We start from the raw sequence: 27,987 nt of genomic DNA, 5'->3' as shown, positions 1-27,987 counted from the left end.
GAGGACAGATGCTAACAAGTGCGGGTAAGGACGCGGTGCTGGTGGAACATGGGCTGTTGGTCATGTGTGAACGGAGCTGCCACAGAACCCCACAGGTACACTCCTGAGCGCAGACCCCAGAGAACCGAGAGATGGCGCTCAGATGCACACCCGCTCACGGTGTTCATGGCAGCACCACGCACAGATGCCAAGAGGTGGGGCCAACGTCCGTCAACGGGTGAAGGGACACAGAAATGTGGTCTGTCTGCACCGTGGAGTATTATTCAGCCGTGAGAAAGAAGGAAGCACAGATCTACGCCACGACACGATGAACCCCAAAAATATGCTGGGAGAAGCCAGACGCGAAAGACCCTGTGTTGTCCACCTCCAGGGATACGAGATGTCTGGAACAAGCCCACAGAGGCGGAAAGCAGCCTTGGGTGGTGTGTGTGTGTGTGTGTGTGTGTGTGCGCGCGCGCGCGCGCTGTGAGTGGGGGAGGGGCACTGCTCCACAGGCCCCGGGTTTCTTTGGGGGCGATAAACTCATCTGGGATTTGATGCTGGCGCTGGAGGCAGGACGCGTGAATGCACTACCAGCTGCTGAATCATGTGCTTCGGGATGGAAAACATTACAGTCTGTGTCCCCGAAGTTACTGAGAAAGGAGCAGGTGCGATGATAAGTAGTGGGGATTTTTTCCTGTAGCGAGAAAAAAAAATGGGTTTTTCCGAACTTCATGGATGTATAATTGACAACAATTATAAGCGTATAAGGTAGAGAACGTGACGTTTGACATATGTGCTGTTTGTGAGATGATTCCTGCGATCCTGTGGATTCCTGGTTCCTTGGTGTCACCTGGTCACTGCTTGGATAGCATATAGTGGTTTTGACACAAAGCTGTGTGAGCCCCCTGATGGCCAGAGGTGGGGTCCCCCTGCATCCCTCTGGAGCTGGCACCCCTGAGTGCTTGGCACCCAGAACTCAGCAGCTGGGACACCGTGCCCGCCGCCGTGCTCTGTTCCTGGGATGGCGGCTCCTGGAACCCAGCCACATCTCAGAGTCTGTGACATGTGACACTAGGGAGCGGGTGGCAGAGGTCCAGAGCACAGACCCATGAGCAAGGTGGTGACCATTGTTACTTTAACTCACTAAGGTGTTTTTTTTTAAAGATGTATTTATTTATATGAGGGAGGCATCGGTGGGAGGGGCAGAAGGAGGCAGACTTCATGCCCAGCAGAATGGGACTCAATCCCAGGACCCTGAGATCTCGATCTGGGCTGAAACTAAGAGTCAGATGCTGAATGGACTGAGCCCTCCAGATGCCCCTTAAATCACTAAGGTTTTAAAAAAACGGTGAACGTGATTTCAGACACAAAGAGTCTGTAAGAACGGAGCCCAGCATTACTGAATAGTCTTATCCCAAATCCCTCCATGTTAACCGTGTGCTGTCTTCATTTTATTCTCTTCTATTTCCCCATAATTTTTCCTGAACCATTTAAGAATAAAGAGAAGATGGGGCGCCTGGGTGGCTCAATGGGTTAAAGCCTCTGCCTTCAGGTCAAGTCATGATCTCAGGGTCCTGGGATCAAGCCCCGCATCGGGCTCTCTGCTCAGTGGGGAGCCTGCTTCTTCCTCTCTCTCTGCCTGCTTCTCTGCCTACTTGTGACTTCTCTCTGTCAAATTAAAAAAAAGAATAAGGAGAAGATTCCCTTAACCCCCAGACATTGAGCATGTCTTTCCTGAAAACAAGGAACTCTTATGTGAGGACATCGCTGTTACCAGCATCAAAGAAACAACATCAGAGTGACACTCTTGTCCACCTAAGGCCTTGGGAGACACTGTCCATTGTCCTAGCAATATCTTTGTGGCAGAGATGATCCGAGATCCTGCACTGCATTCCCTGGCCCCATCCCCTGCAGCCCCCCAGCCTTTCTTCTAGAACAGTCTCCCAGCCGTCCTTGGTCATTCAGGACACTGACGTTTTTGAAGTGTCTGGCTTGCTCTTTTGTCGAATTCCCGTCCAAGTTCGCACACGGGCTCACGATTAGGCTCCGGTTCTGCGCTTCTGGCGGCAATAGTGCACAGATGCTAACTTCTTGCCCATCTAATCAACAGGCACACGACTTTAACTTAACTGTAGTTTATCTCATTCCTGGCAAAGTTAACTTGATTACTTGGTTCGGGGCAGGGAAGGGGTGTCTGCTGGATTTCTCCTTTCTTTCACTGCCCCCCCCCAACTTTAAGCCACTCAGATTTAGCTTCCTCTGGGACCCTCGCATGACTCCGTCCTGGGGAACACTGATCACCATTGGCAAGTGATGCTTTTTGGGTTCCCTTTCCATCCTGGGTTTGTGGGCCAGCATTCCCATGTCTGGAGGAGCTTTTCTCCTCCCCACGGCCCATTACCTTCCCATCAGGATGGATTCGGGGATTCCTTACCCAGCAGATTAGCGTAACCCTTCACCATCATTATTTATTTGAGGCACAAATGCCCCAGATTTTGGACAGTGGGGCCCTGCCTAGCTCACTTGTGGCTTGTAGCCTTCCAACACAACTCATCGTTATGAAACTCATCTTCCCTATTTTCCCCTCTCCTCACTCTGTGAAGCCACTATGTGTGGAGGTTGTTTGGTACAGACGGCTGGGCTGGAGGACGAAGAGTGAGGGGCAGATGGATCAGAGGAGGGAGGGAGTGGGGCATCCTTGGTTGCCTGAGTGATGGTGCGGGAGCACAGGCCAGGTGGCAGCTGAGGCAAGTGTGCTGGACCCAGGAGGGGCTGCTGTCAGCCTCCCCACCTGTCCCTTCCAGGTTCCCCATCTTCAAGCCTCCCTGTGGTTGGGTGGATCTGGGCTGCTGGCAGCTGCAAGGTCGGGGGACGGCGAGAAGGGCCAAACCAGGGCCAGACCCCAACCGAGGTTCCGCCTGCTGACAACCGTGTGTGGGCAAGATGGGACGTCTGGCAAGAGCCATCAGAGAGCGAGTTGTGTCTGACCTCTGATCCCAGGTTTGAGCCCAAATGTGCAGAAATGCAGGCTCCAGCTTGACCACCATGGGCCCCGGTGTCGAGCCATGCCGACCACTCAGTACAGCTGCGGGGTGTCCAGACGCCCTGCACCTCCAAAGCTTCTGTGAGAGGCCCACGCCCACCCACCCTCCAGTGCCAAAACGACCAGACAGCGGGGAAAGGGAGCTGCTTATGACGCTGTCTGTGTGCTGCAACCACCTCTGTTGCAAGTGGGAAAGAACAAGTCGTGGAGCTCACAGGGACGTGTGGCTCCATTTTTGCAATCAGGTGGATTTCCCAGAGAAAAGGAAGTTTCTGACAGGAAGCAAAGAGGTGTATGCAGGCTGGTGGGCTGTTTCAGACCCCGGCCCGCGGAGACCAGGGGGCCACCTGGTCTGCCTGGGTCCCAGGACCAGACATGAAGGCAGCCCCACCCCAGAGGTGAGGGCTGTCAGCCTCCCAGGTGTCTGCATTCCACGGGCTCCCCACGGACACCAACACAGGTGCCCCTAGGCTCCTGGAGATGTGCTGAGTGCCCTCCAGGGGCTGCTGGGGAGAGCTGAACAATGGAAGTTCATTCTCCCCCAGTGCTGGAGGCCCAACCCCGAGATCAAGGTGGCAACAGGCTGCGCTCCCTCCAGGCCTCCAGGGAGGGTCCTTCCTGGTCCCTCCCAGCTCCTGGGGGTTGGGTGGCACTGCTTGCCCCCCCACCCCGGGGCCTGCTCCTCGCCCAGCCCCTGCTGCCTCTTCCCACCTCTTCCGCGGAGATGGCTTCTGTGTCCCTGCCGCCTGCTCCTCCTAGTGAATGGAGGGCCCACTCCGGGCCAGGGTGATCTCAGACCCTTACCTGACTTACATGTGCAAGGACTCTGCTTCCCAGTAAGGCCCGTTCTGGGTTTGGGGGCCACTGCTCCATACTGGGACCTGGGGGTGCTGGGGGCTCTGCTTTCTGTTTCCATGTCAGGAGCCCCCGGCATGCCCATGGACACCCTTCCCCTTCACTGGTCTTTGCTCAGTGTGGCCTTCCCTCGCACCCACAACCACGCCCCCACCCCCGGACCTGGCTGGCACCTTGACCCCCTCTGGTCACTGCTGAGAGGCTGCTTCTCACCCACCAGGTGGCCTGACTCGAGTCCCCAGTGGCCCTGGCCGCCACCTCCTGTTGCATCGAGGCCACACACCACACGTGAGACACATGGGCAGGACTAAGAAACAGCCCCACACAGAGCAAGCTTCCAAGCAGGAAAGCCATCACTGTTCAGAGCTGGGCTCAGCTGCAGGGGTGCGTCAGGTGGGCAAACACAGATCTCTGAGGCCCATATGCCCAGTCCCCTTTGCTGGGGCCTTGGGTCACCATGAGAATCTTATCCGCCACTGGCCCTGACCTAGCGGCTGTGTGGCGTGCTCACGTGGCCCCGAGAGGGAAGGAGGGAGGTTCTTGCAGCGGGGACCAGACGGGGCAGCCCCTCCCGGAACCTGAAATGCCGGGGCCTAGTGGCCAGCAGGCTAGGGGGCAGAGGTGAACAGGGGCTAGCCTAGGCGCTCCTCCGGGGAGTGGGAGGAGTTGGGGAGGCACAGGTCTGCAGTTGCCTGCGGTCTAACGACCTCTAGGCCAGGAAGCAGCTGCTCCCCCTGCCTGGCCTGGGCCCCAGGGCTGGGCTTGGACTTGGTCTGTGTCTCCCTGGGGTCCAGGTCTCCCCGCCTGGGTCAGGTGTCCCCAGACCCGGACCAGGCGGGGCCCTTCCCAGCGCTTACATTGGGGGGACAGTGAGATGAGGCGCAGGGTGCCCTGGGGGGGCTGGTCGGTTCCCAACTACCTTGTCTGCTATATTTAGAAAGCGTTTCACCCATGCTGGAAGCCCCAGTGACTACGTTTTAAAGCCCTGCAGCGGCAGTTATTAGGGCTCAGACGCCCATGTCCTGGGGGGGTCGGGACGACTCGGAGACTCATCTACACTCAGGCGGACGTTTGGGTCACTTCTCCACCAGCGAACATTGTGACACGGAGCGCTCAAGACCGGAATCCACCAGTGAGACGCCCCTGTGGTGGAGCCCGCTGGCGGCGCCCGAGGAGGCCGTCAGGACAGCTCTCTCCTGGTGCCCGGGGAAGGCTGGGCGGCGAGATATCCGAGACTGTGCTGGGCAGACACTGGCCAGCGAGCGGAAACTCTGGGGAGGCAGCCTCTGGCTGGAGGCGGGGAAGTGCTTTCCAACAATTGTCTGAAAATAGAACGGGCTGGCTCACGAGGAAATGAGTCTCCCGTCACGGGAAGGGAGCAAGCAGCAGCAGGAAGACTGCTTAGCAGGCAGGGGATCCAAGGTGTCTGAACCCGCCAGGCCCTGAGTCTTGTTTCTCACCTGCTGCTCCCTCCCCCCAAATGCTTGGGGGCTGGAGATGAGAAAGCAGGAGGGGTGCAGGCACCTTTCTCCCAGTCATGCTGCGGGGGACGGGGAGCTGGCAGAGAGCACTTTCTCTGGGATCGCAGGTGTGCAGAGCAAAGAACCAATGGTGAGGGGGATCCGTGTGGTCCCATCTGAGGGCCCTGCATCCCTCTCCCCGAGCCTTACCTTTCCTTTCCCTTCAGTTAGCATCAGGCTGAAGCTCTCGGTGCCGCACACCGACATCCAGGGGCTCAGCAGCCTGCAAACGCCAGGAGGAGGCCCACGCTTTTGTTGGGAGCCAGCTGTGAGCTCCCCACCTTTGAAAGACCATGAGGGGACCTCAGGGCCCCTCAGCATGGCTTGCCCCCATGGGACCCTGGGGTTCCGGGGAACACAGTTTAAGAACCAATGACCGCGTGTCTGCAGACTGAGTAGGGGATCCCACAGCCCGGCTACACGCTCCCAGCCGGCATCACGCCCACCTTCCAAAATTTCCCCTGGAATGGCTGAGGCTTTCTTTGGTGGCTGGTGGGAACCCGCGCCCCTGAGGACACCCTGTGACCAGTCAGCTGTGGTGGGAGGCAGAGGGCAGAGGTCATGGGCATGGGGCTGGCTAGGCTGGAGGTTGCAGCCCATGTCAGGCAGGACTGAGAGGTGGCCTGGGTGGGGAGAGTCTTGTCCCCTGGGGGATGGCAGATGGAGAACCTGGGTCCCTTCCCCTGGGCCTGTGCCCCCGTTCTCTCTCCATCCTGCAGCTGGGTGGGGGGTGGGAGGGGAGGCACCGGGGCGATGATGGCCTCCTCCTGCCCTGTGCAGCACAGACCTGACTCCATGCCTTCATCTCACTGTCCCTGTGCACCATCCAAGTGTCCCCATGCTGTCGGGGGGGGGGGGCCACACATGGTTTGGTTTCCTTGTCCGTCCTCGTGCAGATTTTCTGCCAAGAGCATGTGGTATACTCGAAATGAGAAAAAGGCCCTCCTCGACTTTTCTTACAAGGAGATACATCCATGCAATGCATGTCCCAGAAATTTCATGTCTTAATCGCAGTTGCCAGGGGTTATCTTATTTATGGAGAAGCACCACTGCATGCCCACACCACGTCCCGCGTCCTGACTTGTGGGGCAGCGATTACCGTCAGTCCACGTGACGTTCTCAGGCTCCGCGGAGGACAAGGCGTGTCCGATTTTCAGGGGTCTTGACGTCTCCTGCAGGTCGGCATTGCTTGTGCTGTTGGTTGTTTACAACCCACGTTTGCACAGGGGGCCTCTGCGGTGACTGGTCACGGCCGGGGTCCACTGGGCCCGGCTGGGCTTGTGCCTGAGGCTGGTCATGTTCCTCCCAATGTAGTGCGGAGCTCCCCGAGCAGGAGGCCAAGCAGAAGCTGCGTGGCCGTGAAACATGTGGAAACAAGGAGGATATGTTTGGTCCAGGGTCCTGGCACCAAGCTCCTACAGCCCTTGAAATTTCCTGAATGGTGGGAGCCTCTTTTGTTATTCCTGAAGAGCCCCCTTGATCTTACCTGAGTTTGTGCTAAGGAGGTGACTGCAGGTGGGGCCCCCGGACAGCCTCAGGATGGGGATGGTGGATGGTCTAGGTGGCGTTGATTAGAGGCCTGGACCTCCAGGGAGGGGAGGGGCGGAGGCGGCCAGCCAGCTATTCTGTTTCTGCTCCCCTAACTGATCTTCGAAGCAAACTCAAAGGGTCGCAGCCTGGGGAGGGTGGGAAGCGGAGTATCCCTCTCCCCCTTTCTTTCCCCCGCATCTCCTTCTCCGGCTGTTGCCGCACAGGTTCCTTTATGGTAACACCATACCTCTAGGTTTGTTTACGACTTGAGACTGAGCCTGATTTTGTTGTAGGCAGACAGAAGGGGGGTGACCTGGGGGCCCAGGGCCTGTGACGGGTGCCTGAGGTCATGGGGGTGGCTGGTGGGACCCCTGCTCTATGCAACCCTGGGTGGTCATGGAGGACTGCAGTGAACTGTGGGACACCCAGCAGGTGCTGGAGAGCTGGAGAACTGGTTGGTGTTTGGGCAGACAGAACTCTGGACCTCACGCTTACTGCCTGTCATAGGTCAAGACTACTGGGAGGCCACGGCCAGCTTCCGGAAGAAGATGCGTGGTCCGCACCCGGCAGGAAGACGCTGCCACAGCTGCCCTGGGAGTTGGGGTGCGCTACAGTCATGGAACGTGGCTCCTGGCCTGCCACGACCACAGGCATCCGGTCAGGGGTCACGCTGGCTGGCCGAGGGACACGTGGGTGATCCTACTTGGCAAGATGATGAGTCAGGCCAAGAGAAACGCTCACCCAGGAGCCTCCCATTCAATCCAGATTCCACCTGCATGGCTGCATCTGGGCCCAGGGTCTGGCTCTCTGATGCTCCCCAACCTGGAGATGACCAAGCCTCCTGGCCAGGCTCATCAGCAGAGTCAAACAAAAGCATGCCAGGTACCTAAGCCCGCGTCTGGCCCAAAAGAGGGACTAAGACTCGCAGCTGTCCACTGTGGCCCTTGGGGGTGAGGGGAAGATGGCTGTCGGACGGTGGCTTTCCAGTCCAATATCCGTATTTGGTGCCGGATCAGTCTCTGCGTGAGGGGTCGTCCTGTGCGTGGTGGCATTCTCGGCCTCTACCCGCTAGATGCCAATAGTAACGCCCGGCCCCCCGCTGCCACTACCGAGGATGGAAGAATGTCTCCAGACCTGGCCAAAGGTCCCGTGGGGGCCGAGTCCCCCTGTGGGTGAGAACCACTGCCCAAAGCATCTCCACGTTCCACAGGCGGGAACAGGGTGTGTGTTTGCAGGGTAAACGGCGTGGGTCCCGGGGTGGAGGGAGCGAATGTGGCACCAGTCCCTCTGCCCCAGAGGTGCCAGGCAAGGTGCCCCCTGCCCCCATGGAGCAGGCCAAGCTCTCCTGTGGCTCTTGAGTACTGAACAGGGCAGGGCCCCGAGTTACGGCGGTGGCCACGGACATGAATTGCCCAAGGAGGGCGGCCAGATGCGCCCTGTCCACTGGGCATGCTGGTGGGCTGGAGATCATGACCAGAGGCAGCAGGAGCCTCACTGGTTTGCAAACAGGAGGTGGCTGCTGCCCCCCCGAGGGTATGGGAGGGGTGGGGGACAAGTATCTTCTTCAGGAATCTTGACCCAATTGCTCTCAAAGGATGAATGGAAATCAACTATATTGCTTCATAACAACTTAATATCATCACAACGACAGAAGTCTTTTCATTTGAGAACTCTGCATTTTACAAAGACCTTCCCACGTCTGATCCTCAGTCAGTCCTACTCCCTGAGTCAGGATGTACAGACAGGCTCAGCGACCGGGCGACTGGCCCAAGGCCACACAGCTGGCCAATGCCAGGGGAGCACCTAGAAGCCCACTTCTGCTTCTGCTCCCCCCAGGATCTGAAAGACGGAGAGATCCCTTTCCCCTCTGCTAGTGGAAAAAAGGTGGTTTCAAGACCGGCCCCTCCCCAAGCCGAGCCGACCACCTCCTTTGCCTCCAGAAGGGAGGGGGGACAAGCAGACAAAGGCTCTTAGCCACCCCCCAAGCTCCCACCATAGCCATCGGCCACTTTGTGGCAGAGAACTCAGCCTGCTGGAGCCCGGCTGCAGGGAACTGGGCTGGACAGGCACCCCTCTGGGGAAGGGGCGCTGAGGCTCCGAGGAACTCCCCAGCTAGGCTGAGGCGGGGCCTATGCATCAGAGGCAGAGGTGAAGGCAAGTGCATGCCACCTGGGGCGTGGGGAGGGGGGCTTCTCCCTCGTCCTCGAGGGCAGTCCTGGACAGCAAGGGGTGAGGGAAGGGCATCGCTGAGCACTGCTGGCCCTGCACAGAAGCATGAGTCATCTGTTCCAGGTCAGCAAACATCCGTCTACAAAGGCTGCCCTCTTACAGGGTGTGGGGTGCAAACACCCCGCCCCACTGACTTCCTAGAGGGCTGTACCAGCCCGCCCCGATGTGGGGGGGGGTGTCGTGCAGCAGGTTGTCCCCAAGGCCAGCCTATCCAAGTTTTAACCCCTCACCTTCCTGGGGTCAGGGCTGGGACCACGGGGGGCCCCTTCAGGGGGAGCAGTCACCCCCACAGGCTAGAGCTAGCATAGGCGCTTCCTCTCCTTTTTCCTCCAGAGTGATCGGCATCCCTCCCTCGCCCTGGACCTTGCCCAGGGCCACCTGAGTCTGCCCTGTGGCACTCCCTACATCAGCTCTCTGGAAGGAGGGCAGGGCAGCATGCCCAGCTGGCCAAGGGGCAGTCCTGCTGCTCCCCAGGGCCCAGCACCCTCGAGTCTCCCCCACCCACACCCAGGGTGAAGAGGGACACTTTATCTGGTATAAGCAGACGCTCGCTATGAGCTTGTCCTTCCTGCAGTCTCCCTTTGGCAGGGACAGATGTACAGACACCCGTTTTATCTCCCTCCTTCCTCATGCTGAAGGCGGGACAGTGTACACACTGTTGGGCACCTTGCCAGTCATTCACAACATGCCCCACGTCCCGCACACCTGTGCCCTACGCCCCTGCGCATGGATCTTCGTGGAACTTTCTTTCCTGCCTGGTGCCCAGGTGCCCTGGGCCCAGTGCTCACTTAGCTGGCCCTTGAGCAGTGATGACTTGATGGTCCCGCCTTTAGCTATGACGCCCAGTGCCACCACCGTGAGCCGCGGACACCCCAGGTTCACTCACGAACAGGTGCACCTGTGGCACGGGGCCCTCAAAGCGGGGAGGCTGGGTCTGAGGTCAAGTAAAGGACAGAAGGTGCCTCCGGATTGCCCTCCTGCACCCCCACCAGCAGCCTTGCCGTGGGAGCACACTCCCCTATTCTTGGGCTCTGATGGACAAGAAGCGGGATTTCACTTCTGCTTTAATATGCATTTCTGATCATGCACACCTTTCTCTATGTTCGTCTTTTAGGGCTTTTTTTTTTTTTTTTTCTATGAGTGATCTGTGCCCAACCTGTGCTCCTTTCCATTTGGTCTTCCTTCCTTCCCAGGGGCCTTTTGTAGATTGGGGAGATAGACCTGTGCGACATGGGTTGCAAATATTTTTTCCTAGTGTGTACTTTGTCCTATGACTTTGCTTAGACTAATTTTTGCCTTAAGTCTTTCTCATGTGTCTGGGTTTTGAACCAGGATTTAAAAACATTTTTCCCGCCTTGGAGTTTTAAAGGGAGACACTCATGTTCTCTGCAATTATTTTTAATGGCTTTCTAAAATTCATTTTTTTTTATTGTGGTAAAATATACATAACCTAAAATTTACTGTCTTAACCACTCATGAGTGCATGGTTGAGGGGCACTCGTACGCCCCTATGGCTGTGCAAGCATCCACCACCCGTTTCCAGAACATTCTCATCATGTCTGGTTTCTTGTTAAAAACATACGTCTTCGATCCAGCTGTGGTGTATAGGGCTGGGGTGCTGTGTGAAGGGTCATCACATTGTTCCAGCGTCACTTACTGATGAATCCATCCTCGTTGTGTTTCACCGAGCCCATTTTAGAGCTGGGGAAAGTGAGATTAGGAGCACGTGCCCTTGGGCTGTGTCAAAAGTTCCTACATAACAGAAGGAAAAACAACCAATCACCCAAGGAGGACTTACTAAGTTTATTGTGCACACACCAAAAGGACACTCGGCAAGCCGGGAGCACTCCCGCCAGAGCACGGGGCGGGGCTCTGGGGTCACTCAGCTCCTTGCATGGTGAGAGCCCAGTGAGTGTTTTGTTCGCAGTGATTGGTTATCATATCAGAAGTTTCCCAAATGACAGGGACCTGGGGCGCCATCCTCTCCCGACAACTTCAGGAGGCAGTTTCGGTTTTGCTTATGATTTCAGAGGCATGAGCAGGGGATGACCTGGGTCAGCTGAGCCTTGCAAAATAAGCTCCATGGAACCTTCTATGACTAAACTGGGACTTTTCAAGGTTGGTCTCTTGTTTTGGGTTTTAGCAATTCTCCCCTGTTGGTGATCGTGTCAGTGGGGTTCTCTTGCCTTGGCTGCTTGAGTCTTCAGGCCGGAGGGTCGTGTCATCCCCATCTTCATTGCTTCTGTGGTTCTTGCTGACTTCATCCAGGTGTCTGGTCCTCGCGGACACTGTTTGGCACATGGGTGGCTGCCCACCAGCATTGAAACCCTGGAGAGTGTGTGACCTATTGGAGAGGTCAGTCTGACCACAGTAAGGAGGACAATAGCCAGGATCGAAGATTCCCCGGGAACAGAGGTTCCCGGGAGCCAACAGCTCACCAATCAAATACATTAAATGGGTTACAATTGTCTGAGGTTATTTACAAAGGCGCACGTGAGCCTTAGCAATCCCGCAGCCTCACTGTCACGCAGGTTGGGGAGAACTTGAGGACACCGTCCGTCAGGAGCCCCTGATGTAGGTGGGCTTCCACCAAATCAGGTCCCCAAACGATGTAAGCAATCAGGTAATTTAATGATGGACGCGCCCACAGAAACACAGGAAAAACAAAGGTTAGTACTTCAGGCAAATTACAAATTAGTTTCTGAGTTTGGAGAGCAGCTGGCTGAGTTTCTAGATATTGGGTTTGGAGCGTCTTCAGGTGGGGCGACTGCAGGCCATGGTGATCTAACCCACCTTCCTGGTTTGCAGTGCAAACGTCTCCAGTAATTTTTCTAAGCAGCCACATGGCAGCAGACACAGAGACTGTCCACACACCAGCTGTTGTGGTGATTTCTCCGAGGTTGACATCAAGGAGTCAAGCTTTTGGTCGCACAGCTCTGGGACAGTTTTAGTTTCATAGTGATTCTGAGTCAAGAGAGTGGAAGAACTGGAGATGATAACTTGGAGCATTCTAGCCAAATTCTGGAGGAAACTGGAATTCAGGATCTAGTCCCATCTATAGCTGTAAAACAAAACCTCCAAGACAAGAAACAGCACTAGAATCTGATATCCCCAAGGACTGTTATTATTGAAACACAATTTTTCTCTCTGTAATCATCTCCCATTTCTATCAAAGATAACCATAGTAAGGCTAATTTGTTCACAAATTAAGACCAGCTTCAATAGGCTCAGTCCAATTATTTATACAAGTGCACAAGAAGAGTGATCGATCATATAGGTGCTTTTAACTCTGCTTTGCTGGAACTTTTCACAAGGAAACTCAGATTGGACTTTCAAGAACCTCTCCAGGCCAGAAAGCTAAGCCAGTTATGTCCTGTTATCGGGAGATCAGATTGTTATCCAGCCAATGCTAACCCGCATATTGTCATGAAAAATAAGAATATTTAATAAGAGTTTCTGAATTCTGGGGGTGCCTGGGTGGCTCAGTGGGTTAAAGCCTCTGCCTTTGGCTCAGGTCATGATCCCAGGGTTCTGGGATCGGCCCCGCATTGGGCTCTCTACTCAGCGGGGAGCCTGCTTTCCCACCCCCCTACCTGCCTCTCTCCCTACTTGTGATCTCTCTCTCTGTCAAATAAAGAAATAAAATCTTTTTAAAAAGTAAGAGTTTCTGAATTCTGGAGGATCAGATAGGTGGAAAAAAGAAACAGGTTTCAATTTCTGCTGTAAAGAACAACTTTACCAAATTGCTGTACATCACAGATAGCTTAAGACAGCTTAAGACAGGAGAAAAGGGGTCCTTTACACCCAGAAAACAAGACACCAAAGAACCAGCAGTGCTGTAATCCAGGTCATCCAAATTACAGTCCTCTCCATCCCTTCATCCCATGTTCTGTAATCAATTTTTGCTTTGCTTCATCTCAGGGTAGTGGCTTTATGAATCAATCCGTTTTCCATTAAAGTTTTAGAAATTCTCGCTCAGTTCAGTGCTATGGTCTTGAGGTTATCAGAAGAGCTGCATTCTAGAATGCTTGTCAGAATCTTTCCTGGGAATGTCTTTGAAAAAGAAGCATTTTTTGCGGGAACATTTTTGCAAAAGCATCAGAGCAAAATGATGAGTGTCTATAAATGGCAAAAAGACTTAAAATGGCCATGGTTAAAGATCTGTGAGAATTTGTTATAATGCCATTGACAAGAAAGGTTGGTTATTTCTGTGATACATTTTAAAACAGTAACTAGAATCATGATGGATAAATTATAGCAGGACATGTCAGGTTTTTAAGAATCTCAGAATTTCTGGAATGCATATATTCTTAACATGTATTTGTACAAATGTAAGCTAAAGAAAGTTTATCTTCACATCTTATTTGACAACGTTTCTCATGTAATATAACATATCAAATAAGCCTAATTAGTTCAGCATTTTTCTGTTATAAGGAGAGAGAACAAAGATAGTCCAGGGGCCCTTTTTAAAATCCCAAAGTTAGTTTGAGGTCAAAAGAACTTTATTTAGAATTTGGTTTTTGTGGGATGCCTGGTGGCTCAGTCCATTAAGCATCTGGAATCGGGTCATGATCCCGAGATCCTGAGATCGAGTCCCACATCCGGCTCCCTGTTCAGTGGGAGTCAGCTTTTCCCTCTGCCACTCCCCCTGCTTGTGCTCTCTCTCTCTGTCAAGTAAATAAATAAAATCTTTCGAAAAAGAGAACGTGGATTAAAATAAACAAACAAAAAAAGAATCTGGTTTTTGAGAAGTTTGTAAAAAATAGCCCAAGGGTTAAAACACTTGCTCAGATAGGATCACAGTTCGCCATGAAAACAGTGCCTAGTCATCCATTGGTACCAAAGTGACAACTAAAAATTTCAAAAGCAAATACAGAAAGTTACTGAGTTGCAAAAATGACCTTAGTTCTTTTAATAGAGAAGACTCAGCTGTTTTTTTTCTAGGTAATCAAAGACTTGGTAAAGACAATGTTAAGTACAGGAAAATTATATTCCTAAAATACAGAATCTTTGTTTCATTCCTAAAATACAGAATCTTTGTTTACATTAAAAGTAAAGGAATCCTTTGTTTAAAATTTCTGATTAGAGGTAGACAGATAACCTAAAAGAAAATTTTGTGATTTTAACCAAGGAAAAACCAAATTCTAACTTTGTACTAGTGTACTTTTGATATTAAAAATCTGTTTTGTTTTGTTTTTTTTAATTTAAGTGCCCAACATGGGGCTTGAACTTATGACCCCAAGATTAAGAGTCACTCACTCTACTGACTGAGCCAGCCAGGCACCCCCTAAAATTCTTTTTTTTTTTATTTTTTTGAGGTTAAATAAATCAATTCCAATCTTAGCCCACTTGACCACACATTAAATTGCTTTTTCAAGATCTTTTTCCACAAACCTCTTGCAACTTTCTATATCCATTTAGGTTTTTCCTATCTTTTTCCTTTCTTATTCCAGAATAATCATTTTGCTCTAAGATGAAATTACTTTCTTGTTCCTTTACCAACCCCCACTGCCACCCCCAAAACCAGAACCAAAACCAAAACAAAACAATAACAACAAAAACCCATGTCTTTTTTACTTTTTTCTGTCCAAAAACTCATTCGGAGACAATGGGATACATTCTTTAATGGGCATGCTTAAGCTGCTAGAAGAAGAAAGGACTCCAAAACACAGCTCCAGAGGGGTCCTCGCAGGATGCAAAATAGAGAATGTTTCACAAAACCCCTTGGCCATCTGGGCAAGTATGCACACTGAGGTTGGAGAGCTTGGAACACCAGAGAGCAGAGCTCAGATCTGAGAGACTCACCTGCAAACCTCAGGGTTGGCGAGAAAGCACTGAGCTCTGTGGGCTCTGTGGGAGCCAGGACCTGTCTGCACAGCAGCCTTGGAGTCATTGTGTGTGTGGGGAGGGGGGGGATTTTTTTTAATCCCACTTCTGACACCATGAAATGTCAAAAGTTGCCACGTAACAGAAGGAAAACCAACAAATCACCCAAGTAGGACTTACTAAGTATATGGTACACACACCAAAAAGACACTTGGCTAGCTGGGAGCACTCCCATGGAAAGAAGGGGCAGGACTTAGGGGAGCCAGGAGCAGTCCCACCAGAACACGGGGCACAGCCAGGGGAACCAAGAGCGCTCCCACCAGGCATGGAGTGGGACTCTGGGCTCACACAGCACCTTCCGTGGTGAGAGCATAGTGAGTGCTCTGTTCATGGGGTTAGTGGTTATCATACCAGAAGTTTCCTCCATGACAGGGGCCTGGGTCGTGATTCTCTCCCGACAACCTCGAGAAGCAGTTTTGGTTTTGCTTATGATTTGCAGAAGCAGGGGTATGACCTGGGTCATCTTAGACTTGCAGAATAAGCTCAATGACGCTTTCAATGACTAAACTGATTTTGTCTGTTCAGGGACTTTTCCAGGGCAGTCTCCGCTTGTTTTGGATTTTAACAGAAGGGACTTCTCCCCAGCTTTGTCCTCTACCTGGGACAGAACCGGGCTACTCCCTTCTGGAGCCAGGGGCACTGTTCTGGGCTTGCCTTTGCAACCGTGAGCTGGGGCTCTAGCCAGGCACTCTTCTGCAGGCCCCTGGGGCCTTGGAGTCCTTCCTGTTGAGGCCCTGGGCCAAAACTGTTTATCACCGTACCTATAGAAGAGAAATAATTCTTTATCCTCTTCTTTTTTTTCAAGATTTTATTTACTTATTAGAGAGAGCGCACAAGCAGAGGGGAAGGGATAGAAGGAGAGGGAGAAGCAGACTCCCCACTGAGCAGGGAGCTAGATACTGGACTGGGTCCCAGGATCCTGGTATCACGACCTGAGTGGAAGGCAGACGCTTGACTGACTGAGCCACCCAGATACCCCTCTTTACCCATTTCTTGATCAACAGAGGGAAATCAAAGGACAGATAGGGATGTTCCTGGGGGGCGCAATGCCAGCTGCCCTTTCCTCACTTGTGGGCCTGTGGCCCTGGAACAGGGGGGTGTGCACTGAAATGCGTCCACTCCTCTCAGGTCAGCGCACTGTCCCCTGGGGCGTGAACTCCAGCTGGACTCCTCTGGAGAGCTGCAGGTTCGCGCTGGGACCACCCCTGGGGACAGCAGGGAGACATGTGAAAGAGAGAATGCGCTGTCGGGGAAGTGGGGCTCCAGAGGAGAGCAATGCGGCTAGGGCGCGCTGTGATGGGAAGTGCGGGTGCTCCCTGGTGGGCTCACTTAGTGGGGACGACTGTCATCACGAGGGGGGGGGCGGCGATCAGGACACCTGCGGGCACAGGTTGCAGCCGCCCGCCTAGCACTGGCGGGGCAGCGGCGCTGGAGCTCTGCAGACGAGGGGCGGGACCCAGTGGTGGGCGGGGCCGAGAGCAGGGCTGGGCGGTGGCGGGCGGTGGCGCGCGGTGGCGCGCGGTGGGCGGGGCGGCGGGCCGGCCCGGCGGCGGCGCGCGGTAGGCGGGGCGGCGTGACGCGCGCCGACGCCGATCCCGGAAGCGGTGTCAGATGCTGGGGAGCCGGGCGGGCGGGCTGGCGGCGGGCGGCGGGGGGGACTTGTTGTTCTTCGCGAAGTCGGAGCCCCAGAGCGCGGCGGAAGCGGCGGCCGAAAAGGAGCGCGAGAGTGAGCGCGAGCGCGAGGAGAGCGCGTGCCCGCGAGGAGCCGCCGCGCGCCCGCGCCCCCCGCGCGACTCCAGGTGAGGAGCGGCCGCGCGGGGCTGGGCCGGGCCGGGTTGGGGGCCGGGTTGGGGGCCGGGTTGGGGGCCGGGGGCGGGGCGGGGCGGGGGAGGTTCGGGGCCGGGGCCCGCGCGCGGCTGAGTCACGGCCGCCTTGGACCCGCGGCGAAGTTGGGCGGGACCCCGAGACCCTGGCCCGCGCACCTGCCGTCAGGTGCCCTGCCGCGAGCGCGTCGCGCGGGCCGGGGCTCCTCTTTCTCAGGCCCGGGAGCGCGCCCCGACCCCCGGGCCACCCCGAGCTAGAGCGGGAGGCGGTGTGTCCTCCCGGGGGCCGCGCTGGGGGAGCCCGGGGCGTGCCGGCGGGCCCGGCGCCCCCTGTCGAGCACCCCACCGCCTGCTTTGGCTTTAGCCCTGGGAGATGCGCTCCGAGGCGGGAAGGCGGGGGTTGAAAATAAACGGCCACGTGCAGGGGAGCGCGTGGTCGCGCAGGGCCGACCCGGCCGGTGCTGCCCTGCCAGGCGGTGGCTTCCCACCCGCGCTCGGCGGGGATGGGAGAGAGGGCGGGAGCGCCAGGACTAGGGGACTCAGGACCGATGTCGCGTTCAGAGCAGCTGACCTGCCATGGGTTCCCCGGAGGGAGGCCTTGGTGTGGAAGCTTTGGGGTGGGGAGGGGGGGCAGGGCAAACGTGTCACTTTCCCTAAACCCCACGGCCTGCGGTCTCATCTTCCCCACCTGCGAGTGGGGGTCTCCATCTCTCTCAAGTACAGCTGCGGGTTCTTCTGTGACCCTGCTGAGTTGGGGAGACGCGGTGTGCCCGCCCGCTGGCTTCCGCAGGCGTCCCCGGGAGGCTGGGAGGGGTCCTGGGCATGCTTCACTCTCCACCTAGCTCTAAGGTGCTGCAGACCGCTTTGCCTTGTGTCTGTCATGGTGTTCTCACTGGCCACGTGTTGTGAAGTCTTTTCACAAAGCGGTACGCAGTCGTGGGGCAGTTGGTGTCTGGGGTTGCTGGAAGCTCCCTGCTCTCCCTGTCCTGCAGTAATGATTGTGTTCTTGTTTACCTTTCACGCTGCTCTCCGGGGCCAGGCAGGAATGCTCCATGCTGAATGAATTGTTAGTGCGGGAAGGTCCCCACACTCAGCCGCCTTCTCGCCAGGTGCCTGGCCTCAGGAAGCTCCCACGGCTGGTGCACCCACGCCCCACACGGCAGATAGAATCAGTGGCTTCCTGAGCCGGTGTGGCTTGGCTGCCCGGCCTGGCCCCCCTCCCCTGTCCCCGCTATTGGCATTGGCGCGGTTTTGTTGCTCCAGCCCTCACGGCTGAGCACAGCTGTGTGCCCTGGGAGCTGGGCCATCTCCGAGCACCCTGCCTTCTGGGGTGGGGCTTTTGAAAGTGTCCCTCTAAGCAGGTGGGAGGGGTCTGGGAAGTTTAAGGTGGGCTGTGCAGGTGGGTGAGGCACACCTCCAGCCTTGGTTGCTTTGTGGGTAGCTGACACCTTTTGGAGAACATCCCTCCCTGGGCAGCCCAGTAGGCATGTTTGCTCGAGGGGGAGGTCTGCTTTCAGAGCCTAGCGCTGGTCCTCTCGTGATCCCAAAATACAGTTCCCTGACTCAAAAACACATGCAGGGCTTTTCTTCGGAACATGTTTACTTTCTGTGCTTGAATGTAGCTGGACTTTGAGGGACGCGATCCAAGTTCAGCCCCACTCACTCAAGGTGGTTGCTAAAAATGGGAGTTGAATTGGAGCTACTCAGGGAAGCCGTTTCCGGGGCTTGCTGCGTCCCAGCCCTGTCTCCGGGGCCCAGCTGCCCGAGTGAGCTTGCTTTCCTGACCCACCGTTTTCCCTCCGCATGTCCGTGGCCCCACACGTGCCCGTTCTGGGGGCTCCGGGAGCTGGAGAGTCTATGAACCGGCTCCTGGCAGCGGAGGAGTCCAGCCTGAGTCCTGGCTGTTCCCGAGTCTGAAGGTTTCTGGAGGGGACTTGCTGGCTTTAGGGTCCAGTCCACACGGGAAATGGAACCCGGCAGCTGTGAGCTTCTCTGTGTGGCTGCTCCAAGCAGTAAACAGTGACTCACCCTCCCCTCTGCTCCCCGCCTCCCTGCTCCCGGCTGCTGGAAGATGCATGGCTCCCGTGTTTACTTTTGCTTTTTGTAAGTCACAGACTTGTCATGTTTCCTCTTTCTTCCAGTTTCAGGAAATTGAAAGTGTTCTCTTCCAGTCATAGATCCTTAGAACAGGTGGAAATAAATGTAGGGATCACACAGTACCCCCACTTTAGAAGAGGACACCGAGCCCGGAGCCCGGAGCCTCCCCACCTGGTCTGTGGCGGCAGACTCTGATATCCGGAGGGTGGGGAAGCTCCCTGCCTGCTTTCCTGCGCCATGTGTGGGCTGCCCTGGATGAAGGGAGCCAGGAGGTCCTGAGCTGGGGTGCTCCCAATCCCCTCCCTTCGGTGCAGTGCTGGCATATGTGCTCAGGTGGCATGCCTCTCCCTTGAGGAGAGTTAAGGGGAGCAGGTGTAGTTAAGAATGTCCCCTGCCCTCCATCCAGCAAGGGAGGCAAACCTGGGACAGAAAGACCAGGACTAAGTTCTGGGCTCGGCCCTGATGTGTCCTTGTGAGAGGGTACCTGCCTACCACAGGGAGGGCAGGAGGGGGCCTTCTGGTGAAGCAAGGGTTGGGGGAAGAGGGTGGGAGCCCAGCACTGATCGCGGAGGCTCTGGAAGCCAGAGGTGGGGGCCTGGAGGCAACAGGTGGCCAGGGGCGTGAGGGGCTCAAGAGGGCCTTTGGGCAGGGGTTTCTTCTACCTGCCCTGGGGCCCTCATTTGAGGGACTAAGGCCCAGACAGAAGCAGCCAAGGCCTGAGCCAGGTAGCGCTGGAGGGCCAGAGCCTCTGCAGGGAGATGGGTTGAGGCTAGCCGGCCAGGCTCAGCAGGTTGACATGGAAGGAGAGGTGAGGCGTAAGGGATGATCTCTGCATGAGTGGCATGATGGGTCGTCATGCACTGGAGACACAGGAGGCGGGCAGGTATGGGGACAGGGCTCATCTCTGGGGCCTGTCAGACATGTGGGCTGTGTAACCTTGGCTGGATGTGGAGGTTGGGGCCGGTCGAACCCCTGGGCAGCCATGGCATGGACAGAGCCCCAGAGTGGAGCCTGGAGATGGGAGGACCACCCTGAAGGTTCCTGGGGGAGTGAGGGGCTGGGGTGTGGCCAGGGAGGTCCAGCAGTCAGCCTGCTGTCAGCCTAGCAGCCGCCTGAGTCACCTCCGGACAGAGCCAGGATGACACAGCTTCCTCGAACTGCAAACGCAAGGTGACCAGACGTCCTCCAAGCCAGGCAGACAGTCATGTCTTGGCGGAGGGCGGCCAGCCAGGGCCAGCCTGCGGACTGGGTGTGGGCCGGGCTGGTGGGGTACACCCCCACATGGAGAGGAGTGGGGTGGGAGGTACGAGCCCTCCTGGTCCTGAGACCTATCTTCAGTTGGGTGAGGCGTCAGCTTGGGGGGCAAGCTGGCTCTGTCACCCTGTGCTTGTGGGACACGGGCCCACTGTGCAGCCAGCTGGGAGGGGCGCCCAGCTTTGGGTTTCCCCCTGAGAAGGTCCACAGCCCCCCAGAACAGAGGTGGTCACATCATGGTGGCGTCTGGCTTTGGGGTTTGCACCCATCAGGGTGAGTCAAGGTGCTTGTTTTCTGCGAGGAGCAGAGATCTGCTCCAGGACAGAACCCTTTTCGTCCCTTCCCGTTTTCCTCCTGCCCTTCTCCCTCTCCCCGAGGAGACCCCCTTGGAGAGCTGGGAGAGCAGGCGTAGAACAGTTGGCTGGGAGGGCTGGAGGGGGCAGGTACGGGGAGCGGCAGTCACCTTCATTCCACATAGAACAAGAATGAGAGTTTTTTTGAGAGCCCACCTTGCGGGGTGTGGGCTTGTCCAACCGAGGTAAGGGTCAGAGCCCTGTCAGACTCCAAAAGCCTCTTTTCTGTGACATCCTCTAGACCTTGGGCTGTCTAGGTGGGGCCGTTGTGCCCATCAGCTGCCTGGCTTTGCGGGTGGACCAGATGTCCCCTCAGGGTCCCGAACCTGAGTCCAGCCCAGTGAGGGCCAGAGCGCACTGCAGATGGCCTGGGCCCTGAGTCGCCCCAGATGAGCTGAGTCAGACAGTGGGCCAGCAGTCGGTGTTTGCTAGGGGATGCAGGATCGGGGATGCAGGATCGGGGATCCTGGCCTCTAGCTCACCTGGCCCTGGGAAAGCCCTTCTGGACTATTGAACCTGGGTGACCTGGCCCGTTCTTTGCGCGGCCCGAAGGGAGGGCTCCCTGACTTGTTCCCAGCTGTGCCGTCCCCAGAGTTGACTCCCCATCTAGACTGCTGGTCCCTTTTTTTATTCTTTTTCAGCGCCGTCTTTCCCTTGACTTTGTTTAGCTGCACACCAGGCCTTGGGTTGAAACCAGCCTCCCTCAGTCAGGAGAGCAGTGCCCCAGAAGGTGTTTCGAGCTCTCGGGGCTGACCACGCAGCCCTTCTGACCAGCAGCGTCCCCACAGCTGTGGGAGCGGAGTGTGGAGGTTCACGCTTGCCTGCGGGGGTGTCCCTGCCTGAGTCTGGCCGTGGAGCTGCTCGGGAGGCGACTTTACTGGAGTTCAGGAAAGCCCATGGGGAGCACGTGCATGCGTGGCCGAGGTTCTGTCAGCCAGTGGTGGCAGGACTCGGTGCCCGCAGTGTCCTCTCATGCAGCTGCTGGAGAGGTGGGCGCCGGCTGCTGGCTGCGGCAAAAGGGGCAGTGGTGTGGCTGGCGCTCTCGCCCAGCCTGTCGGGACCTCGGTCTTTCAGCCCAGCTGGGGTCTGGCTGAGGCCGGAAGGTAGTTCCTCTTGCATGTGCTCTGGCAGCCACGAGGTTGCATGAGGTTCAGGGCTTTACATGCGCCGTTCCAGGGCGGTTGTTCTAAAATCAGTGGTTGTACAAACTCGCACACGTTTGAAACATGTTTCTGAACCTGTTTTCAAAAGCAAACAGTCGGGTTTTTTGCCTTGCGTGTTAGCAGGGACCTCAGGTCACCACTGTCTGTATTTGCCAGGCTCGGCAGAGGGGCGTGATGGTGCCGTGTCTGCCCATGTACTGAGCTCAGGAGAGACTGGGCAGTGCCCGGCCTACTCCTCACTCCCTGAGCCGCCGCGGAGTCTGCGAAGTGCCCCTCGGGGCAGCCCACCATCCAGCAGCTGGTGGGCAGGGGGCCGTGGGACAGTGTCTGCCCCTGCCCGGGACTTGCCCACCCATGTCAGGGTTTCTGGTTTCACCGGGGGTTCCTGGTGCAGGCCCCAGGCCCCTGGGGGTTGGGTGGAGCCTCCAGTCAGGGTCTATCCTGGCATCACCTGCTTTGCCCAACCAAGGTTGCAAGCTGGAGAGAACCCCGGGACCCCTAGTTCCCATCCCCTCATTTTCAGAGGAGGAGAATAAGGCCTGTGGAGAGAAGAGCTTTATGGCTTATCCCCCAACTTTGTCTCAAGGCTATGATCACCTCCATGTGTACTCCCATTTGCTCTTAGGCCTCACGTCGCTCTTGTTGAATAGGAGCTCTGAGGACGGCTGGGGGTCCCCAGAGGTCAGACCCCAGTGTGGCACCCTCCCACAGAGAGAGGTGTCCCTCCTCGCTTGGATCCCAGGTGGGCCCCAGGGCCGCTCTTCTCCCATCTATGCCGGGGCTGTCATCTGTGTCCTGTGCCCAGAAGGCAGATGGGGTGCAGAGTTGGTGGACATGGGGCTTTGCCCGGGTGACTTCAACCTTGCAGACATAGCCAGTGGACCCTCCTGGGGCCTCTGCAGAGGGGAGGGGGCCGAGCCTGTGGAGTGCCGTGGCCCTGTCCCCTGACCGTCCTGGTTGCCTGGACATTACCCCAGGCACTGTCATGGAGGGCAGGTTCTCTGAGGAGGTGTACCCGCCCCGGATGCAGCCCCATGGCCCTGGGTGCCCACTGAGCGGGCGCGCCGGTGTGGGGAGGCAGGGATGCCCCTGCTGCGCGGGGTCTGAGCGCAGGTCCCTCCTGTGCTGGGGCCTCCCTGTTCTCGTCAGGCGGGCTGGGCGGTGCGTGCGGGGTGGGAGGGCCTTCGGTCTGTGGGAATGTGAGCTCCTCGCTCTGTAAACAGCCGTGACTCACCGCACAGCTATGTGCTGGCGGCTCCAGGCCCTGTGCGCTGACGTGTGCTGGGATGACACCCAGCCCGTGGAAAAGTTTCTCAGGGCTCTCCCAGCTGCCTGGCTCCTGCCGGCCCTCCAGGTGGTCTCTCTGGCACAGTAGGACCCCTGCTCCTGGAGGGAGGAGTGCTGGTTGTGGCCCCCCCACCAAAGAGGCTGGGGGTCAGGCTGCTGTCAGGAGGCAGCTCCTGGTCCCTGCTGCGGTTCCCCCATGCTGCTGCATGTCTGTGTGTCTGTCTCATGCACATGTTGGGGGGGCACAGGTAAGCTCGGAGCCCCCCAAGGGTGGGCCCTGCCCCAACCCTGCTGCGCTGCTCTCCGTCATCCAGTGGCAGCTCCAGGGAAAGTGGCCGTGTTGCCTGGGCGATGGGGGGTCCAGTGGCCTGGGCACCGACACCCTCCGGTAATGGCAGGCAGGCAAGGTGCTGGAGGCAGGAGCAGTGGGAGTTGTGTCTAGGCCGTGCCACACGCGGGGTCCCAGGGCTGTGGGCGAAAGAAGGAGAGGTGGAGACGCCCACCCGAGTCCTGCTCACGCTGGAGATGGAGGCTTTGGTGAGGCTCACCCCCCTCCCCCGCCGTGCGTTTCTCTGATGTTCTTTCCGCTCAGTTCATCCTGCCTGGTCCCTAACCCAGTGACAGAGTGTGCCAGCAAGTCTAGGGCCCGGTCCCCTCTGCCCACCCTCCCCCCCAGCCTCGGGGGCGCACGGGTTTGTTTACTGTCCCACAACCTGTGATGTCTGTGCTGGCTGCCCAAAGCCATTGTTGCTGTGGGCTTCTCCGTTTCCATGACGACCATCAGGGGTTGGCTACATCCCAAGGTCGCCATGGCAACTATCAGAGGGGAATCATGCTTGGGATGCTTTGGCTGGCTTTTTCATGAATGATTAGAATGTGTGACACAATGCAGACGCGAAAACTAGAAGGGCGGGCTCTGGCGGGGGCTGGCGGGCGCCGGGGACAACTCCCGCCAGACGGTTCGTGAGCTCGCACAGTGGCGGCTCCCCACCTCCCGGATCCTGGCTTGGCCGCTGGAGGGGGACCCCGCCCACCTGGTGGGCCTCAGGTCAGGGCTGTGGGGCAGCCCAGGGCGGGTGGTGATGTCACAGCTGCGGTGCCCTGTGCGGAGGTAGGTTTGCTGGGAAGGGTGGGGCTGGGCCAGGGTGGGGGTGCGCTCCCCCCAGGGCCCCTTCCTCTCTAGCCAGGCTAGGTCAGGGGGATTGGGGGCTTCTGCCTGGGCAGGGTGCTGTCCTGGGGGCCAGCGACGCCCTTTAGGTGCTGGGTGCAGCCCATCTCGGGAGGGGGCTCTGCTGCTGCACACTTTGGCCCTTAAACGTGGCATCCTGTGCCTCGTGGTGCCAGCGTCTCAGCTCCGAGGGAGAGAACAGGAAGTCATAGCTGCTCTCACCCAGTGGCCCCCAGGCGCTGGTGGCAGAGACCTGGAAGGCGGGGCGGCATGGGACTGCGGTGTGGCTGCTGGGCTCCTGGCCAAAGTGGGTCCGGCCAGGAGGGGTCTGGGTTGCTCCACGGTCTGATGCTGGAGTAGGGGGTGTGGCCAGCTTGCCCACCCTGCAAGGGAGTCCCTCAGCACTGGCTGGCTCCTATCTTGCTTTCGGGGTGACATGGAACGAGGAGATGAGCCACCTCGGAGCCACTCTGCGGTGGGGACATCCCCGCTTTAGGTCACTTGTGATGGCAGTAGGCCCTGTCCCCAGCCTGGCCAGCACCTAACCTCACTTGTTTCTGTGTTCTTGTGTGATTTTCTAGTTCCAATTTCCAAGCCCTTCTGTTCGGGTGACTGTGCCCAGGTTATGACGACTAATCCCAAACCAAACAAGGCGTTAAAGGTAAGCGGGGGTGCGGGTAAGCAGGCCCTGTTTCTGTCCCGGGCTCAGGCCTAGGAAAGGTCCCTTCCGGCTCCAGCAGTGCCTCTTTCCCAGGATGGCCCTGAGTGAGAGGAAGGAAGCCCTGTTCCCTGAAAGGGGGCTGTCAGCTAGAAGACGTGTTACAGAGAAGTGGTGACAGAATTGGGGGTCGTGGCCTTGGGAGTGGGCAGCTCTGACATCTGAGGGGATCAGTCCTTGGGAGCGAGTGGTAGGGGTGGGTCCCCGTTGGCTAGGAGGTGTTCATCACGCCAGCCCCCAGGCGTGGGCAGTGTGGCCTCCGTCCCGTGGAACCAGGGCCCAGATAGCACACGCCCCGGCTCCCGGGGCCCAGCTCTGGCCAGCCACAGTGTGTGCCGGCGCCTCGGGTCTTCCCGGCCTCTGGGGCTGGCAGCGTGAGTTTGAGTCGGCTGTCTCATCCTGGGAGCAGAGCTGGGTCTGGCGGGAGAGGGGGCTCTCCAACCACACCCAAGCCCTTTCTGAGGTCCCGCTGGGTCTGAGGGGTGTGGAAGGATGGGCTGCTGTGCCTTCCCGTGCCCCACCTGCCTGTGTGCGTCCTGCCCCGGTCCCGGGAAATGTACAGAGCGGGGCACACGTGCAGGCCGCAGCCATGCAGAGTCCGGGTGGCCGGTGGGAACCAGGCAATGGCCGGGTGTGGCCAGCGGCCCCCATCCAAGAACCAGCGCCCCGTGCCCTGCCGGCAGACTGCAGGCCCACTTGCGCCATGGGGGGCCTGCTGCCAGCTCTCCCCGGCCCAGACCCGGGCTCCCGTGCCCGCACGGTTTGAGCCATCCTCCGGGCTCCCGCTGCGCCCCCATGCTGACCGCTGTGCCGTGGCCCCTGCAGGTCAAGAAGGAGGCGGGCGAGAACGCCCCGGTGCTCAGCGATGACGAGCTGGTGTCCATGTCGGTGCGGGAGCTGAACCAGCACCTGCGGGGCCTCACCAAGGAGGAGGTGGTGCGCCTGAAGCAGCGGCGGCGCACACTCAAGAACAGGGGCTACGCCGCCAGCTGCCGCATCAAGCGCGTGACGCAGAAGGAGGAGCTGGAGCGGCAGCGCGTGGAGCTGCAGCAGGAGGTGGAGAAGCTGGCCCGCGAGAACAGCAGCATGAAGCTGGAGCTCGACGCGCTACGCTCCAAGTACGAGGCCCTGCAGACCTTCGCCCGCACCGTGGCCCGTGGGCCCGTCACCCCCACCAAGGTGGCCACCACCAGCGTCATCACCATCGTCAAGTCTGCCGACATCTCCTCCACCTCCGTGCCCTTCTCGGCTGCATCCTAGTGCCCGACCGGGGGTGGGGGTCTGGGGGGTGCGGCCGGGGCACTGGGCGGGTGTGGGGGCACCTCCCTGGTGCCCATCGGAGGGTCCCATGGGGAGCAGACCCCTTAACACCCAAGTCCAGTATAGACTCATGGCGGGGACAAGGTTGCTGGCTGAAGATGGGGTCTTGTGAGACCGTGTGCTGCACGCCTTCCCACACGCACGCACACGCACACACGCACACGTATGCACTCGGCCTTCCTCTGGGCCCCGCCAGCTCTCTTCAGACTGTCCTTTTCCCGGGGTTGGGGGGGAGTTGTCTCACGCCAGGGGGCGTCGGGAGGTATGGAAGGAAGGTCTGCTGGAGGTTCCTGGCCGAGACGGTGGGGCTCTGTCCTCCACGTGTCCCAGGAGTGGCTGCCGCCGTCCTCCAGCTGCCACAGGAACCCCCTCCCTGCCCTGAGCTCTGGTGCCGCAGGAGGAACCAATTGGCCATGGGGACGGAAAGCACCACGAGCCTGCTTTAGCCTTAGCGGAAAGTGCGCCGCGCAAGGCAGAGGGAGGGAGGGGGGCTGCCTAAGGGGCTGTGTGCACGTGCACGTGTGCTTGGGGATGTGCCTGCCATTGCACCGGCACCAGCAGCACCAGGCCCTTGGGGGAGCAGCTCAGGGGGCCGGTCACTGGGGGGCCTCCGGGGTCCATGCACCAGGAGCTGCAGGGGCATTGGGAACCGTCCCTCTGTCTGAGTGACCCCAGGGAGTACCCTGTCGGGCCAGGGAGGTGGAGCCCTGTGCAGGGAGGGGTGGCAGGGCCTGGAGTGGATGTGCGGAGGTTCTGTGTGGCATGGGGTGAGGTGGGCAGGGGCCTCAGGACTGGGTTGTGGCTCTGCTGGAGGGGACGGGCAAGGTCTGAAGAGTGAGGAGGGCGCGGTGACAGGGGAGGTGACATGGCACGGGGCCTGGACCTGCCTCCTTGGGGCACCTGGGTGGTCTCTTGGTGCAGAGGACAAGGGGACACAGCCACCATGGTGCTTAACCCTCGCCCGGAACCTTTACTTGCTCTTTCTGGCACCTGGACCCCCATGACCTTGTTGATCCTTGCTGGGGCTTCCCACCCCTGCAAGCCTCGATTGACTGGGGCTTCCGGCTCCCACGAGCTGAGCTTGGACTGCCTCTCCCTGGCCTTGCTGGAGAGAGGCTGGGGCTGCGGGGCCTGGGGGTGGGCGGTGAGCGCAAGCTCCCGGCCTCCTCTTGGCCCTGCCATCCGGCACCGAGGGAGACCCCCAGCAAGCCGCAGGCCCCCCGCCCGGGAAGAGGAGGCTCGGGCAGGGCTGATGGCCCCAAGGGCTGCATCCTCCTCTTGCGTCTGCTGTCGCGAGTGACCAGTGAAGGTCTGGGGCCTCCGTCGCATTGTATGCGGCCTTCACCTTGTCCTGGGGAGAGGTGAAGGGTCTGGGGCGCGCTGGATCCTTACGGAGCAAAAGGCCCAGTGTGTTAAAAAAAAAAAAAAAAGCTGTTGATACCATAGCCATGGTAGGTAATCCACATTGGATATCGATAAGGACCATGGGGAAATATTTAAAAGAGAGAAAGTATATATATATATAAAATTATATACACATTTTATCGTACAGATTTTTCGTAATTTTCCTGTTTTTACTGTAAATCCCTAATAGGGCGGAGCTACAGTGGGGGTGGGGATGGGGGTGGGAGCCGGTTGCCCCCGGCTCTGGGGAGGGAGGCCCGGGCTGCCCGCCCTCTGCCTGTTCCCGCCGCCGGCTCGGCCTGCGGGAACCCGGGAGGAGGAGGGAAGACCAGAGCCTTCTTGTGCTCTGCCTTCC

At 57.9% G+C, this 27,987-nt stretch overlaps 1 protein-coding gene across 8 annotated transcripts; it reads left to right on the top strand.

The window, feature by feature from the left end:
- The first annotated feature begins 5 nt into the window (after window positions 1-5).
- MAFK (MAF bZIP transcription factor K) lies at window positions 6-26,208 on the top strand. Of its 8 annotated transcripts, none has more exons than XM_032872817.1 (3): window positions 6-24; window positions 24,772-24,851; window positions 25,734-26,208. In XM_032872817.1, exons 1-3 carry the CDS (start codon window positions 9-11, stop codon window positions 26,166-26,168), a joined length of 531 nt encoding a protein of 176 aa, XP_032728708.1. In that variant the 5' UTR covers window positions 6-8; the 3' UTR covers window positions 26,169-26,208. The 8 variants fall into 8 exon arrangements, with proteins under 8 accessions (XP_032728708.1, XP_032728712.1, XP_032728713.1 ...); XM_032872821.1 differs by lacking the exon at window positions 6-24 and adding an exon at window positions 11,038-11,056; XM_032872822.1 differs by lacking the exon at window positions 6-24 and adding an exon at window positions 11,050-11,067.
- Window positions 26,209-27,987: the final 1,779 nt, after the last annotated feature.

This window comes from Lontra canadensis, unplaced genomic scaffold, assembly GCF_010015895.1.
Source record: "Lontra canadensis isolate GAN:19392208 unplaced genomic scaffold, GSC_riverotter_1.0 scaffold45, whole genome shotgun sequence".
In the NCBI taxonomy this organism is placed as follows: Eukaryota; Metazoa; Chordata; class Mammalia; order Carnivora; family Mustelidae; genus Lontra; species Lontra canadensis.
Note: the sequence above shows the minus strand (reverse complement) of the source record. Positions and strands in the feature narration are given on the sequence as shown.

What these genes read in the sequence shown, in the direction of transcription:
- MAFK (XM_032872816.1), top strand. Translation starts at nt 18,944, where the DNA reads ATGGCTCCCGTGTTTACTTTTGCTTTTT. An exon ending in CGTGTTTACTTTTGCTTTTT is followed by an intron (nt 18,972 to 24,771) that starts GTAAGTCACAGA and finishes GTGATTTTCTAG; the next exon opens with TTCCAATTTCCAAGCCCTTC. An exon ending in AACCAAACAAGGCGTTAAAG is followed by an intron (nt 24,852 to 25,733) that starts GTAAGCGGGGGT and finishes TGGCCCCTGCAG; the next exon opens with GTCAAGAAGGAGGCGGGCGA.